This window comes from Choloepus didactylus, chromosome 19 (genome assembly GCF_015220235.1).
Source record: "Choloepus didactylus isolate mChoDid1 chromosome 19, mChoDid1.pri, whole genome shotgun sequence".
Lineage (NCBI taxonomy): Eukaryota > Metazoa > Chordata > Mammalia > Pilosa > Megalonychidae > Choloepus > Choloepus didactylus.
In genome coordinates, this window is record NC_051325.1 from 40,901,574 (window position 1) to 40,918,159 (window position 16,586).

Genomic DNA, 16,586 nt, shown 5'->3' on the forward strand with positions numbered 1-16,586 from the left:
TATGGTATGTGAATATATTTCAATAAAACTGAATTAAAAAAAATTGATTGTGTTGAAGGCTGTAAAACTCTGTTAATATATTTAAAACCACCAAATTGCATAGTTTAAATAGATAAATTATATGGCACAGGAATTATATTGCAATAAAGTTGTTATTTAAAAACTGATGGGATCATCGGCCTTGCCCTTACTCACTTCTTCACAGGTAGGAACTTTGTTAGCAAAAGCCTGGAGAGCCTCCCATAGTGCAGAATCATGACTCCACGCCAAACTCTCCAAAATCTGTTCTTCGATGCTGTTCAGATGTTTTACCATGTCCCTGGAAAGTCCCTCCTCCGAACGGATCACCACCTCAATAACCTGGAGAGGAGAAGATTGAGAAGACAATGTGTCTCAAGCAGTGAGTTCTAGACTGGGCTTGTGTTGCTGGCTCTGGCCTTACTATTTGACCGAGAACCCACGACATCTTTGAATGATAAGTCTGGGGCTTATTAATATCTTCTAATTTATAAAAGACCTTTTAAGGTCTTTAAAACATTTTCACATACATTTCTGTTTTGCATGTTTTATTTCATACATGGAAAACTGAGGCAATGATAGTGTAAACTGTTCAATGGCCCAACAGTGGTAAAAGCTGGGACTTGGGTTCCCAGGAATTTTGAATTTACTATCCCTTCCCAGACTATTCTTCCCAATATTTCTAAAGAATAAATGAATAAAGTATTGTAAAGGAACTCTGCTTATGTACACTGTAATTCCAGTTTCATAAGGGAAAAATATCTAGAACAAAGTCTGGAAGTATACATACAAAAACATTTATAGCGATTATTTTGGAGTGGTACAATTATGGATGATTTTGATATTTACATTTGTCTGTATTTCCTATTTTTCTTCAATGAGCGTCTATCATTTTTGCAGTCAAAAAAATAAAGCATTTAGCTCCTTGAATGAAATAAGGATGTTACAACTAAAATTAATTACTATTAAGGTTGTGGGCAAAAATTGAACTTTTTCCTGATAACTAATGGGAAAATCTGAACACAAACATCAACATTAAAGTAAATATACAGAATCAATTTTCCCTAAGAAATTAAAGTATTTAAATTACACTCAGTCAACAATTCAAATGGATAAACTTTCTAATGATCTGTATTTGTAAAACTTCATCTCAGGAATACTTCAGTTATAAAAATTTAACTCTTCAAACTAACTTTTCTGACAATAGTTTGGGAATAGCACACATGACTACATATTAACTAAATCATGCCAATAAGCATAACATTATCATCAGTCTTAAATTTGGACAGTATGCAACATTAAATGTTATTGGCTATGATGGTAGCTCAGCAGTTATGATTTCCATGTGTTATTAGAAAAAGGTTAATAAAAAACAGTGCTACGAGAAAAAAAGGAAGGTAAACAATATTCATATAAACTGAATTAACTCAAATTTGAGGAAGGAGTTTAAATAGTTATTAGAGCTTCATTAGCTAGTCCATCATCACAATCAATTTTAGACCTGTCTTTCTTTGCAAGAAAGCCTTTTTTGTCCTTCCTTATGCATCCATTTAATAGGGTTATGACTTTCATCCATAAGTATGGAATATTCGAAGATAAGTTGTTAGGTCCAGACCATATTTGCAAGTGACTGATGGAAAAGAACTGAAGCTGCAAGATTGGCTTAAATTTACTGATCCCTCATCCTTTCCCTTTTTCTCTTTGATTCCACCCAAAAGGAGTATCTATTTTCAGAACTCCTCTGGAAATATTTTCCAGACATCATTACAATGTTTTTCTTTGGCACTAAGATAAATACAATGTTTATGTAAGGCATATCATAACAGAACTTTGCTTTTATCTCACCTTATAAAAATAAAATGGTTGCAAATTGAGAACTTCAACAATCCAGGGAAAAGTACGAGGTGAGCTATAGGCAAAGAGCACAATTTCCAAACAGCAGGCCATCAAGGAACGATGAAATATATCCTGCTCTAAAAGAACCTTGGGGCAGAAAAAGGCTACTGTTTAATATTTCTTAGAACTTTCAGCCTCTGCCTATAAAGAAGACTATATAAACAATATAAAATAACTTCTGTAAATTATATAGTATTAGATTACCACAGATAAAATCAGAGTTCTCAAACTAGTAAAGAATTTTCTTATAATATCTAATTTTTCTCAGTAGTAGATCTTAAATTTAAATGAGGCATATACACAACAATTTGCTTTGAAACTTGAAAAAAATAATAGTCGATATTTCCACCAAGAGAAAAAGCATTAAAATTGGTTTCTTTAACAAATTAAAGTTTCAGTTGCTGAGAGATTTCAAATGAAGTCAAGAGGTCATTCTGAAGGTTATTCTCATGCATTATATAGATATTCCTTTTTAGTTTTTACTGTATTAGAACAGCTAGAAGGAAATACCTGAAAATGTTGAACTGCAACCCAGTAGCCTTGTTTCTTGAAAACAGGTGTATAACTATATAGCTTATATGATTTGTGTGATTGTAGAAAACCTTGTGGCTCACATTCCCTTTAGACAGTGTAAGGACAGATGAGTAAAAAAAATGGGGACAAAAAGTAAATGAATAATAGGGGGGATGGGTTGTTTTGGGTGTTCTTTTTACTTTTATTTTTATTCTTATCTTTATTATTATTTTTGGAGTAAGAAAACGTTATAAAACTGACTGCAGGTGATGAATGCACAACTGAATGATGATACTGCTAACAAGTCATTGTACATTTTGGATGACTGGTATGTGACCATATCTCAATAAAATTGCAAGGAAAGGAAGAAAAAAAAAACGATTGGTTTCTATTTTATGACTGCCAATTATTTTGTTAATATAAGGGTTTATTATTCAAAACACTGGAATGATGGTAATATAATGTCACAGCTAAAACTTTTTTAACAAGTTAGGTGAAGAGAAAAAACCATTTCACTGTGAAGACAAAGTCTTGCCTCATTACTTGGTTTAAGGTTTAATACCAGTTTCGGTTTTAAAAATGGTGCTTGTTGTCACAATTTCTTTCAAAAATTACCTCAGCTCAACAAAAAAAATACGAAACAGAAACTCCATCTTGGATAGAACCAGGAGTCATCTGTAACAAAGCCACAATATTTAAAGTAGACAGGAAGATGACAAACTGCTCAACAGAAGCAGGACGGTCCACAGAGACTTCCGGGAAGATGGCGGAGTAGAAGAGGCTGAACGGGCTTCTCCTCCGTGAAAAAAAACCCGAGAGGGGCCAGAAGGTACCCTGGACAGTGGTTTCAAAGCGTGACCGGCCAAGAGTACCCTCACAGTATAAGGAGGGACCGCAGACAAACAAGCGAGAGGCGCCGACTGGAGGGATGAGGTGAGTTTTTTTGGCCGGGACCGCGGCGGCCAGATGACCTGGGGACAAGGGAGTGACCAAGGGCTCTCACTCCTGTGCACCTACCTCAGCGGTTAGCTGGGGAGGTGATCCAAATGGCCGGGAGCTCCCGTGAGGGGACCCAAGAGGCGGTGCTCGCTCTCCCGCCAGAGACGTTGGGATCGGGGTGGAGATGGGGTGTGGGCGGGGGTGGTGGTGCACCCGCGAGAGGTGAGGAAAGGAGAGAGCGCCATACCAGCGCATCAGGAACCCCACCCACACCCCAGAGACTTGCGGGCGCAGGGCAGGCAGGGAGCCGGCCCGTTTGATCTGCAGGGTGCCCTTCAGCCGACTCCCTGCTTAATTGCCCAGGGCCCACGTTGCAGCCCCAGGGCAGGCAGTCCCCAGTGCACACGGAAATCCGGTGCACTCACTGGTTCCCCACCCCTTTGGACCCCGTTCAGCGCGTACAATAAGTTCTGGGAAGACTGGTTTTAGAGAGCCACCTGCTGGTAGCTTAGGGAAACTGCACTCCAGCTAGCTGTAGCTCAAAGAGCGCCACCTGCTGGTAGGATTGGGAAACTGCATGCCAACAGACCCTTAGCTAGACTGACAAAGTGAAAAAGAGAGAAGACCCAAATAAATAGAATCAGAAATGAGAAGGGGATAATTACTACAGATCCTGAAAAAAAGTAGGTTGGTCAGACATAAAGGCCTGTGCAAAGACACTTAAGACATACAGATTTACTCTATGAAACCTGGGAAAGACATAGCAACTGAGAGCATAGGCAAAATAGAAAGTAGGGGTGAGGCAGGCAGTTGATATGAATGGATGATCTAAACGTCTGAGAAGAGTTCTTCTAGTCTCCACATCTATCCCCACACTGAGGAGTCAGGTGATAGACTTCTATCCCTGGAGAGATCTGGAGGATTATTTTCTAAAGAAACTGAACCACAGAGATTCAGAGCTTGAGAACACCAGACACAAAGGAGACTGGGGTTTTAGGTGAAAGTCTGCAGACTGAATTGTGAGGCCAAGTTTCCTCCCTTGTTCTGCATCACAACACCAACAGCCAGGCAAGAGATTAGCAGATCTTTCTCTGGAGAAACAGAAACATTCCAGAAAAGACACTGACAGTTGAGGGTCCCTAATGCCACCTGATCACCTGAGGCCACTGGACTTTCATTTCCATTCTTGCACAAGAGCTCTGAATCAACTTTTTAGTGCCTCATTCAAATATAACTGGACAAACAAGGATCATGTGACATTTGCAGAAAGCCTCTAATGCAGATGTAGATCAAAACAAACAGAAAAAACAAACTCAGAGGAAAGAGTCACAAAGCAAGCAACAGAGGAAAACTTCAAAGATTAATAAGCTCGGAGAACAAGAAAGATCTTAGAAATGAAAATACAGCTGAAATTTAAAAACCACTCGGATTAGGAGATGAAAAGTTGAGTATATATCCTTAAAGGAACAAGAAAACAAAGAAGTGAAAAATGAGAGAAAGAAAAGAAAAATTGATCCAGAAGGTCCATTTTCTGACAACATCAGAAAGGATACAGAACTCAACAACACAATCAACTAACAAGATCCAAATGACATTTATAGAATATTCCACCTGATGACAGCAGAATAAACATTCTTTTCAAGTACCCACAGAACATTTACCTAGATAAACCATATCCTGGGTCATAAAACAAACCAACACATTTAAGAGAACTGAAATCCTACAGTATATGTTATAAAATTATAGAGATGGAAAACAGATTAGTGCCTGAGGGGAGTGATTATGACTATAAAGGGGGTAGCATGAGGGAGATCTTTGTGATGATAGATCAGTTCGGTGTCTTGGTTTTGGTGGTGGCTATACTAATCCATGCATGTGATACAGTGGTAGAGAGGTATTCACCCACATTGCTCCAATGTCAATTTCCTGGTTTTGATATTATACTACACAAAATGTAACCACTGGAGGAAAATGAATAGAGGGTAAATGGAACCTCACTGTACTATTTCTGTAACTCTCTGTGAATCTGTAAATATTTCAAAATAATAAGTTTAAAAATTTATTTTCTACATACTTTCTCAGGAAGCTTTGGAAGCATGTACTCCATCAAAATGTTAGGATAAACCATGAAAGGGGATACAAAAGATCCAGGAAAGAGGCACTTACACAGATCCATCAAAATGTTAGGATAAACCATGAAAGGGGATACAAAAGATCCAAGAAAAAGAGGCACCAACACAGAAGAGTGATGAAGAAAATTTCTGGGGTGAAAATAGAGAAATTTCATTTTAACAGTTATGTAGCAGCCCTAGATATCAACCTGTTCTTATTAGAATATAAGGTCAGAGGACTCCGAGAAGGACTGCAAGAGGGGGAAGGAAAAGAAGAGAGGAAACTAACAAATCTATTGGAGAATATGGTTAGACTTGTTCAGATGTTCAAAGATAATGAAGCAATTTTTTTTTTTTTTTTTTAATCACCACCATTTTCTAATCCAAAATCCCTGGGAGGCATGGGCAAATACTTTATCAGTTGGTTGAATAGTTGGGAAGATTCATTATTAGCTAGCTGGGAATAAAGGACAAAAAAGGTCCTGAAGGGAAAGGAGGCTGATGGTTTGCCAAAGACAAATTTTAAATATTTCATATTTCTGTCTAGAGGTGGCTAGCTCTGGATGTGCCAAAATCAACTAAGGTCAACTAACAGACCATGTTTACCAGAGACTGCTCACCCCTGCAATGTACTATAGAGCTCTCAAAACATGGCCTCCAAACTTAGGACTTTTGGACCTTGCCAGTGGCTGGGAGAGTAGGTCTACTTACTGACATGTCCATTCCATGAAGTCTTCGTGTTTCCTGAACCATTATAGATTCTAATATTTTATAATACAAAATTTCTGCAAGTTTTAGTCTGTTGACAGCAAAGTCTGTAGGGGAAAGAAAGGGAAAACATGCTAATGAAATTTAGCTATTAAGGACTAAGGAACAAAACTGATATAAACTTGAATCTGTTGTAGTAAGAATAGCAGGGAAGGAAAAAGCAAATGTAAATTCTACTTTTTTGGTGAGGACAATCTATCTACTTTCGATGCTGTGCCAACTTTAGTTTTCTCTTCTTACCTATATGAGATCCTGGCTGTTCATCTGTTGACTGAGTGTAGTGTTGGCAGAAAGTCTCTCCTATTCCTTTCACTATTTTCATAATATTTTCTGTAGGATTACGCATACAAGACCTACAAAATACAAGGTTTAACACAATTACCAGGAGAAAAAAAACAGACTAGAACATTTTTTTCTTCCAAGAATTACTTTGGTTTTTAGTGGCCAAAGTTCAATTTTCACATGTAAGCTCATAAATGGAAACAAAGCATATTTCAAACAAGTCTAAAGCAGCACCTTGCATACTGTCTTGGAATTTCAACATCAGAGGAGTTAAATGTCCTCTGTGTCATGCTTTTATTTATAGGATATTTTAGAAAAAGCAAAACTATAGGGACAGATAACGTATCAGTGGTAGCCAAAGGTTGGGGGAGGGGTTGACTACAAAGAAGCACAAATTTTGGGGATGACATACTATTCCATGTCTTGATTGTGGTGGTTACACTACAGTATATATTTGTCAAATCTCATACAACTGTATGCTAAAAAGGGTGACTTATTGCACAAAAATTATACTTCAATATACCTGACTTAAGAAAAATATATATGGGAGTGATGTCATTAACATGGTGACATAAACAGCTACTGAAAACTTCTCTCCAGAGAGTCAATGAAAAAAGGGACAATTCTGAATTGTTTGAAACTCTGGAGGAGGATATAGACTGCAGAAAGACCCTACAAATGCCAAATTGAAGAAAGAAAAGAAATATCAGGTAGGAATCTTCCATCCCAGACCAGCTGGTACTCTCCCTTTCCCCTTACTTGGCCTCAGTGGGGGAAAGGCACAGAATCAGCAGACAGGACCCCTCCCACCAGGGACACAGACTATAAATCTCTCACAGCAGTGAGACATACCCCCACCATTCGAAGACCCAGGGAACAGGGGAGGACATTTCTAGGCCCAGGTCAGTGAGGGACAAAGAGACTGAGAAAACATGGACAGAGACCATTCCCAGTCCTGGGTCTGAAAGTCCTTCCCCCACCCTTGAGGAAAGCAGCAGCTGGCAGCTGTTTACTTGCCTCGGGGACAGCTGGAATACTGGGTCAGATGAGGGAGTACTTTGCGACAGGTGGAGTCACACATTGTGCCAGATTTTGGCTGGCAAAGTAAGAGCATACAAATCCCACAGTTCCAGCTCACCTGGGTAGATAAAACCTGTGCTCCGAGGCAAAGCAGCCTCTGAGAACGATTAAATTGCAGAACAGCACCATCTGCTGGACAGCCCTGAGGTGCAAGGGAATTGAAACACTTTTAAAAAGATGCTCCAGACCCTTTCTTAGGACCACAGGAGCTGGTCTACATGCCCTATATGAAAACCTGGCCCTGTTTTGGCTGAAAAATATGGAAGACCCAACTGTTAAAGCAAGGGTCTAAAACAAACCCAGGTCGTGCTGGCCAGCAGAAAACAGAGCACCACTGGAAGCCAACAGATTTGTATTACCACACATACAGTGAACTTGCTGGGGTGCCCATTCCCTGTAGTAGACCACAGTGGTTGCCTGATTTTGGGGGGGAAGATTGGGAGGCAGATCCAATCTGACAACTGGCCAGCAAGAGAAACAAAGAAAAGATAGAGATCAACAAGAAAACTCTAGGCAAAAGAGAGAAAACAACCTACAGAATAAACTAATCAAGAAAATCAGATGCCAAGACAGCAAAAAATCATGAGCCACACCAGGAAACATGAAGATATGGCTCAGTCAAAGGAAGAAAATAGCACCTCAACTGAGATTCAGGAGTTGAAACAACTAATTAAAAATATTCAAACAAATCTAAAATCAATGAGTTGCAAGAAAATGTGACAAAAGAGATGAAGGATATAAAGAAGACACTGGGTGACCATAAGGAAGAATTCGTAACTTGAAAAACAGATGGCAGAACTTATGGGAATGAATGGCCCAACAGAAGAGATGAAAAACACAATGGAGACATACAACAGCAGACTTGGAGAGGTGGAAGAAAGGATTAGTGAACCAAAGGACAGGACATCTGAAATCCTACACACAAAAGAACAGATAGGGAAAAAGGAAAAATATAAGCAGGGTCTCAGGAAACTGAATGACAACATGCAGCAGATGAATATACATGTTATAGTTGTCCGAGAAGGAGAAGTGAAGGGAAAAGGGGCAGAAAGACTAATAGAGAAAATAATCAGTGAAAATTTGCCAACTGTTATGAAAGACATAAAATTACAGGTCCAACAAGTTAAGTGCACTCTAAGCAGAACTGATCCAAATAGACCCACTCCAAGACACTAATCAGATTTTCAAATGTCAAAGACAAAGAGAGAATTCTGAAAGCAGCAAGAGAAAAGCAATCCATCACATACAAGGGAAACTCAAAAAGACTTAAGTGCAGATCTCTCAGCAGAAACCATGGAGGTGAGAAGGCAGTGATATGATATAGTCAAGATACTGAAAGAGAAAACTGCCAACCAAGAATCCTATATCTGGCAAAACTGTCCTTCAAAAATGAGGGAGAGTTTAAAATATTTTCAGATAAATAGACTCTGAGAGAGTTCGTGAACAGGAGACCTCCTCTATAAGAAATACTAAAGGGAGTGCTATAGACAGGTAGGAAAAGACAGGAGAGAGAGATTTGGAGAAGATTATAGAAGTGAAGATATCAGGAGATAGAAAGAGGATAGAATCAGGTATTTGATACTGAAAGAGTATAGAATTCAAGGATTGATTGTTTAGCTCCAGAAAGGATAGCACAATGCTGTGTGATGGTAACACAATACCGTAAGTACACTGAACAAAGATGACTGTGAGTACGGTCAAAAGAGGAAGGTTAGGGGTATGTACGACACCAGAAGGAAAGATAGAAGATAAAGACTGGGACTGTATAACTTAGTGAAACCTAGAAAGGTCAATGATTGTGATTAAATTTACAAATATAAGAATGTTTTTACATGAGGAAAACAAATGAATGTCAACATTGCAAGGTGTTAAAAATGGGATGGTATTGGGCAAAAAATACAATCAATGCAAACTAGAGTCCACAGTTAACAGTAATGTTGCAATATGCTTCCATTAATTGCAACAAAGGCAGTATACCAAAGCTAAATGTCTCTAAGAGGGCGATATAAGGGAGGGGTATAGGATTCTTGGTATTGGTGGTGGTGTCTGACCTTTTTATTATATTTTATTTTATTTTAAATTTTTTTTTTTTTTAGTTGTCATTTTTTCTTTTTTCTTCTCTTCCTCTTTGCGGAGCAAATGGAAATGTCCTCATATAGATTGTGGTGGTAAATTCATAACTATGTAATTATACCAGGAACCATTAATTGTTTACTTAGGAGGGAATATATAATGTGTGAAGAAAACTGTTGTAAAAAGTAAACAGAGGGATACAAGCGCTGGAGAAAATGTGGAGAATGATGGACCTAATCACTGTTGGTGGGAAAGCAGAATGGTGCAGTCCATCTGGAGGGCAGTGTGATGGTTCCACAGGAAGCTAAATATGGGGTTGCCATATGGTCCTGCAACCCTGTTATTGAGTATATCCTTAAAAGAATGGAGAAAAGGGACATGAATGGACATTTGCACAGTGGGGTTTATGGTGGTAGTATTCACGATTTGCAGTGGATGGAGGTGGCCTAAGGGTACATCGACTGATGAACAGAATGGCAAACTCTGGTGTATACACACAATGGAATATTGAGCGACTACAAGAAGGAATGAAGTTTCAGGTGTGCAATTAGGTGAATGGACCTTTATGACAGTATGTTAAGTGAAATAAACCAGAAATGAAGACAAAAAATATATATGTAATATTAGAAAGATGATGTGGCCATGTTTAAAAAAAATATAGAGAGAGGGGGGGGGGAGAGAGAGAGAGAGAGAGAGAGTGAGTGAGAGAGAGAGAGAGAGAGAGAGTGTGTGTGTGTATGTGTGTGCTGGAACAATAAACTACATCTTGTTCTTATCAAAGACAAAGGAATAAACAGAAAAAAAAAGCACTGCAAAGGGAGGCACTTAACTCTGTGCAGTTAACTCAGTGACCTTTCTATTATTCAAATGCAAACTACAGGTCTTCATTTACAACTGACAAATAAATCCAAGACTGTGAAAAAAAGTGATTTGCCTAAAGCCAAATAACTTGAAATCCCTATCCCATGTTCAAACAGACCACAATCACGTGCAGAGAGGTAGGTAGCAGACATGGCAAAAACAATTTATGTTCCTATCAAGTTCTTCTATACGTAAAGGTGTGACTCTTGAGATGATTGTTTTCCTACCTCCCTCCCTTCTTCCCTTCCTCCCTTCCTCCCTCCCCTTCCTTATTTTCTGAGCTATGCCTGAGGTTAGGAAGTGTTCTGTCCTCTTTTCTGTAGTTTCAAGGTTTGGGGAATAGGGAAAATTCCCTGGTGCTATGTTCAATCCTGGAGAACCAGGGCTTTGCTTTTTCTTCTGAGACTTGGTTAAATGTTCCCATTCCAGGATTCACTACACCTGTCAGGGATATCTTCTAGTTCTGTGAAGATCTCTCTTTTAAGTCAGCATGGAACCTTGGAAAATGGCAGACCCTGGCATTTTTTGATAATTCTGCTGAATTCCTGATGGTGATATATAGGACTTAAAACTTGGGGAGGTTTTATTACTTTTACCCATCTGCCTACTCACCTCATTTGTTTCTCTTCAAATCAGGGGTATTAACGAGCATCCTCAAGATTTTATCAACAGATTCTCTTTCTCCAGTACTTCTTGGGATTAGGTGTACCAGAACGTTCCACTGCCTTTCTTGACCACCACTATGGAAGTTTATGGCAGGAGATCACATTCCTACCCTTATTTGATTGCTGCTGGTAAATATTTTGCTGTTTTTTACATTTCTCTTATTCATAAGGTATTAGGAAAGAAGGTTCTCTGATCTGGCTTCATTCTACCATCTTTATTTTTTTGAAAGTTGCATAAAATGCTATTTTACAGATGCATCATCAATATGTGATCAGTCCCTCATTTGATAAACACTTAGATTGAATCCATTTAAAGCCAATGCAAAAAGAAAAACATAAATGCATAACTTAGGGGTAGTTACAAGAGTGGCATGTCTGAACTAAATGATCTTTAAGATATATTTAACCTTGAGAGTCTATAATCCTATGAAATAACATTTATATACAATCTTTAATAGGTACTTCCAGCTTGTTTTTGGCCAACATACTTTGTGATTAAAATGGTATAGTAAAACTTGCCAGATGCATACCCACTATTTCAAGAATTCTGAATACACCAAAAATAGAATAGAAAAAGAATCTAATTTAAAAGAGACATCCAGAAAAATAACAGTATTGTACTTACTCAAAGATATTTATAAGTTGTTCACTTGGTGCATTTTTCAGTCCAGCCACAATACCTTGTAACCGGCTCACACTTTGGGTTGCTGATGCAACAGGAGTAATTACTGCTTCTTTTTCTCGTAAATATTTCCGTCCAGTCAGTGGGGTAGAAGGTGCAAATGATCTTTTCTGTCAGAAAAGAAAAATCTCTGAGATTAAAAAATTACATTCCTGGATGCCATTTTTAAACTGCTGAAAGCAAAAACAAACAAACAAACAAACAAACAAAAAAACTGCCAACCAAAAATTCTATATCAGGCCAGACTGAATTTCAAAAATGAGGGAGAGATTAAGACATTCCCAGATAAAGGAAAGTCGACAAGGTTCATCCTCACTAGACTGACCCTACAAGAGATGCTAAAGAGAGTTCTGCGGGTTGAAAGGGAAGGAAAACAGACAAGAGATCAAAGCCATACAAAGAAATAAGGATCCCCATTAAGGGTAATGACATGGGTAAATATAAATGCCAGTACTATTGTAATTTTGGTTTGTAACTCCACTTTTTACTTCCCACAGGATCTAAAAGGCAAATGCACAAAATGTAATGATAAATCAATGGATTTGGTTTTATAATGTATAAATATGTAATTTGTGACAAGAACTACACAAAGGTAGGGAGACAGAGGGATACAGGAATATAGTTTATGTATGCTACTGAAGTTAAGTTGGTATAAGAACAAATTAGATTGTTATAGATTTAGGATGTTGAATTTAAGCCCGTTGATAACCACAAAGAAAATACTGGAGCATATGCAAACTCACAGAGGCACAAAGTAGAATACATGTTACCAGGGGTAGGGGTCAGGGGGAGAGGGGAATTATTTTTGTAACTGTCCTATAAGTTTGAAAGTATTTAAAAATAAAAAGTTACCTTTCCCCTCAATATATATTTAATTCAGTACAGATACTATCTTCTCTATTCATATTTAATGGTAGGTTACTATTTCCCCTCTTCAGGTTACCCACAACAAATTTTTATGAAGCCATAGCATCCTTACTTACATTTGAATAACAATTTTTCAAAGCATTATCTCATTTTATCTTCACAACACTCATTTGAAATACAAGGTATACATATTTTCATTTTACATAAGTAGAAAAAAAACTTAATATGACAAAGTTAATAACAGAGCTTGGACTAAAACTTAGGTTTTCTACCTTCTAGATCAGTGTATCTTCCATTAGACATCATCCTATAACCCATTTCACACAGAAACACAGAATTAGGCTTTGGCCATTAACAATCAAGTCCAGAGTTATATGACAGAGTTATATGACTGAAGTTAGGGAAGAGCACACAGTGTGGCATGAGTAGAAAAGCAAACTAAACTTTAAAGCAACAGAACAGAGGCTAAGTTGACCAAAAGATAAAATTGTAAGAAAGCATAAATTCTTCTCCATGTCAAAAAACTTATACTCTAATGAGAAATTCAGGCATGTTGGGACTGTTTCCAAAATATGAATAATAGCAAGAAATGAGGTAAAAATACCAAATGCTATAGTTTTAAAAGTTACCTTTTAAGGTTTTCATGGGAAATATGGATTAGTAGAAGAAACTCAAGATTTAACTTGAAAGATGCTTCTTTTGTTAGTAGAATCACATATACAGAGAGAAAGAAGATTCAAGACTGAGGCCAGGCTAGGTTGTATTACTTTTTCAAAGTGTTGTTGAAGGTTACATTCCACATTAGTCCGTGCTGTCACTTTCCCTAATGGGGTATCACCGGTGAACTTTCGAGGAGTTCCAATTTCCTCTTCTGCATCTGCTCCCAAAAAGATCCTCTCATCAAAATCACCAACAGTTAGAACATACTCTTCATACTCCTTGTTCACTGCTTTGCTGCAAAGAGAACTATTTTAAACTGCTAGGATAAAACTAAATTACACAATAGATTATCTTGACTTGAACACAGATTTAGAGTCCACAACCTGGAAAAACTGACTACTTCTAGTTTTTATTAACTCTGCCCACCTGACAATATCAGGGGTTCCTGTCTTATTATGGACATTCTTAACATTCTCATGTACAGCAATAAATCACAATTTGAATAGTGAGTGAAAGAGAATATATACTTAATCTAAAAACTAGTTGAATGTAATTAATAAGGAAGGGAATACATCTGATCATTAGGGAAATAATAATAGCTTTGAAATATGTGCATTCTGAATTTGCCAACATTTGATTAATGAAAGTATATAAAATCAAATACAGAAAGCACTGGGTCAGTTTAGGAGTTTCTCAGGAGAGTGGTTGTTTTAAATATACTTGAAGCCATCAAGGCTTAGTGACAACACCCATTCAAAGCCACTAAAGAAGAGGTAATTTGAATTTAGAGGAGTTACCCTGTATAAAGTTTCACTTACTGAATTTCAACAAATCATTATTGACAACCTATAATACGACAGATACTGTTAGTGCTACATACTTACCTATTATCAGTAAAATTGGAAAGATCCAAGAGGCATTCTCCTTTTAAAATCTGGGGGAAAAAAGTCATTTTGGGACACTGCATATTACTATTATATATATAATGTAATTATAATATATATAACAATATAATTAAAAGCATATGACCACAAAGAAAAATGCAAAATTTATCTGAATTTTCACATTGGTAGTTACACACACACACACATACACACACACCCACACACCAGAATTATTAAAGTGTTTATCTCAGACCAGTAAAACCTACTTAGCATGTAAATAAAATGTTTTTAAAAACATTTAAAAGTTTTAAAGTACTCTGATGTAAGTCTATGGTAGTGATTTACAAAATTTAGTGTCATTATAATCACTCATGGCAACTTGTTAAAAATGTAGATTGATGGTCCTCACCACCAAGGATTCGGAATCAATAGGCCTGAGCTGAGGTGGCATATTTAGCAAATGTCCCCAAGTGATTCTAATGAAAGTTGCCCATTATTAAACACTGGTCTATGGAGAAGGGAAATCAACATTTATTGAATGATTATTTTTATATGTCAGGCAAGCAAAAGATTCCAAGGGAATACAGCTACTGTCTACAAGAAAGGAAACCTACACTGTTACCAATGTTTGCTGTTCCCATTCTAAAAAGAGGTGGCCATGATTTAGCTTGCCAACAGTTACCCTGTAGAAATTCCAACCCAGTATTGTCATATCTTCTGATTTTTAAATGTTTTCATATAAAAGGTCTTGATACAAATTTTTAAATGAAAATAAATAAATAAATAAATAAATAATACCCTAGGCAACTAAACAAAACATCTGTTGCCCATGGGCAGGAGGGACCATAATCCAAACCAGGATATTTCTGAGGAGTAAAGGAGGTGCTATTAATAATTACGCCATGGCAACAGTCAAAATCCAAATAATCCAGGCAAACCAGGACATATGGTCATTGCACCCAGGGGCTATTACTATGCTGCCTCTGTAGAACATGACGAACATAATACCTGGGTTCCTTTAAAAGTTTACTTTGCTGGAGACTGTCATCATACTGACAAGAAGCCATAATACCTTTGAAGAAAGACAGTACTAAATCCAGAAATTTGTGTAAGAAAAGAAGAAACCATTTTGGGAAGATTTCATGCCTAAAGAAAAATCTTACGACATTTTATCAAGTGGGGCCAACAGTGATGACCTAATCAAATCTCCCTTTTACCAAAGAGAAAGTTCAAGGCCCAGCTGGATTAAAAGGCTCAATGCTGGACAAATAATAAATTGAGACCCAAAAGAACACAACAATTCATAAATATAGAAACAGCTAGGTTTACTACTGAGCCAAGGGGAAAAAAAATACAGAATGCATGCAGTCCCTCAAATGAGTACAAAAGTATAGTGGATTTTCTTCTTTACTTACATGGAATTAAAGCCACAGTTGTTATACATCCTACTTTTAGTAAACAGACAGCAGTTATTCAATTTGTATCGGTGGTTACATTAAGCTTATTCTGATGTCCTAGTTTTCATAATTCTTTATGAGGCTCACTCTGACATTCTGTTCTTCATAATTCTTTATTAGTATCTCCTATAATTGCCCAGTAGTGCATTTACGGTTGACCCTGACAATAAGTGTATCACATTTTTCAGTATTTTTCAGTAAAGTTAGATTAAGCTCAGCTTCTCACATCACACAAAATCAAAGGACAAATCTGCATAATAGCAGAGACTGAAACTGGGAATTTTGATCCTGAGTCCTATAATTTTGAGAATTTGTTTAAAACGTTGCTTTTTACTTTGCGGCTGCTACTGATCCCTGATCATCTTATTTAATTACAAGTACCGTACCTTCCTATCAAAGAGTTTTGAAATATATGGCTTAAAGTAGTGCTCCTTTATTCCTTTTGCTTCTACTAGAAGTCCATCATGCAGTTCACACAGTACAGCAATGATGCAGGGAGGCTCTTCAGAAGCCCTAAAGTCAGCAGTATGGAAATCAGAAGGTAAGCCTAGTTTGACAGAATATGAAGAGGAAGGAGGGGAAAAAAGCATGGTCAATTTTTTTAACTCCTTTTCTAAAAAAGGGATACTCATTTTTCAAAAATAAATAAGGTCTTACCTTTAAATGATGGATTTAGCAAGTCTTGTCTATTTGGGCATATGACAGCATTGGCAAAAATAAGATCCAAGCAGCACAGAAGTAAATGATAAGAGTTTACTAAGTCATCCCCAATCATACGAAAGTTACCTTTACAAGAAGAAAAAAAAAGACACAAAAACCAGAAACCTCTC

At 37.3% G+C, this 16,586-nt stretch overlaps 1 protein-coding gene and 1 long non-coding RNA gene across 4 annotated transcripts in view; one reads left to right on the forward strand and one right to left on the reverse strand.

Moving 5' to 3' along the window:
- LOC119516174 overlaps nt 1-2,409 on the forward strand; it is a 40,445-nt gene extending 38,036 nt beyond the window's left edge. Inside the window, exon 4 of the long non-coding RNA XR_005213215.1 lies at nt 206-2,409. This is a non-coding gene — a long non-coding RNA (uncharacterized LOC119516174). The remainder of the gene's footprint in view (nt 1-205) is intronic.
- The window catches only part of RBL1 (RB transcriptional corepressor like 1), a 74,160-nt gene that overhangs the window by 46,175 nt on the left and 11,399 nt on the right, over nt 1-16,586 (reverse strand). For all 3 annotated transcript variants that reach the window (XM_037812402.1, XM_037812401.1, XM_037812403.1), the window contains exons 5-13: nt 16,414-16,542; nt 16,143-16,303; nt 14,300-14,349; nt 13,523-13,709; nt 11,832-11,998; nt 6,486-6,598; nt 6,189-6,292; nt 1,864-2,001; nt 196-360 (exon numbers count right to left, since the gene is read on the reverse strand). In XM_037812402.1, coding sequence (XP_037668330.1) covers nt 196-360; nt 1,864-2,001; nt 6,189-6,292; nt 6,486-6,598; nt 11,832-11,998; nt 13,523-13,709; nt 14,300-14,349; nt 16,143-16,303; nt 16,414-16,542 — 1,214 coding nt within the window. The remainder of the gene's footprint in view (nt 1-195; nt 361-1,863; nt 2,002-6,188; nt 6,293-6,485; nt 6,599-11,831; nt 11,999-13,522; nt 13,710-14,299; nt 14,350-16,142; nt 16,304-16,413; nt 16,543-16,586) is intronic.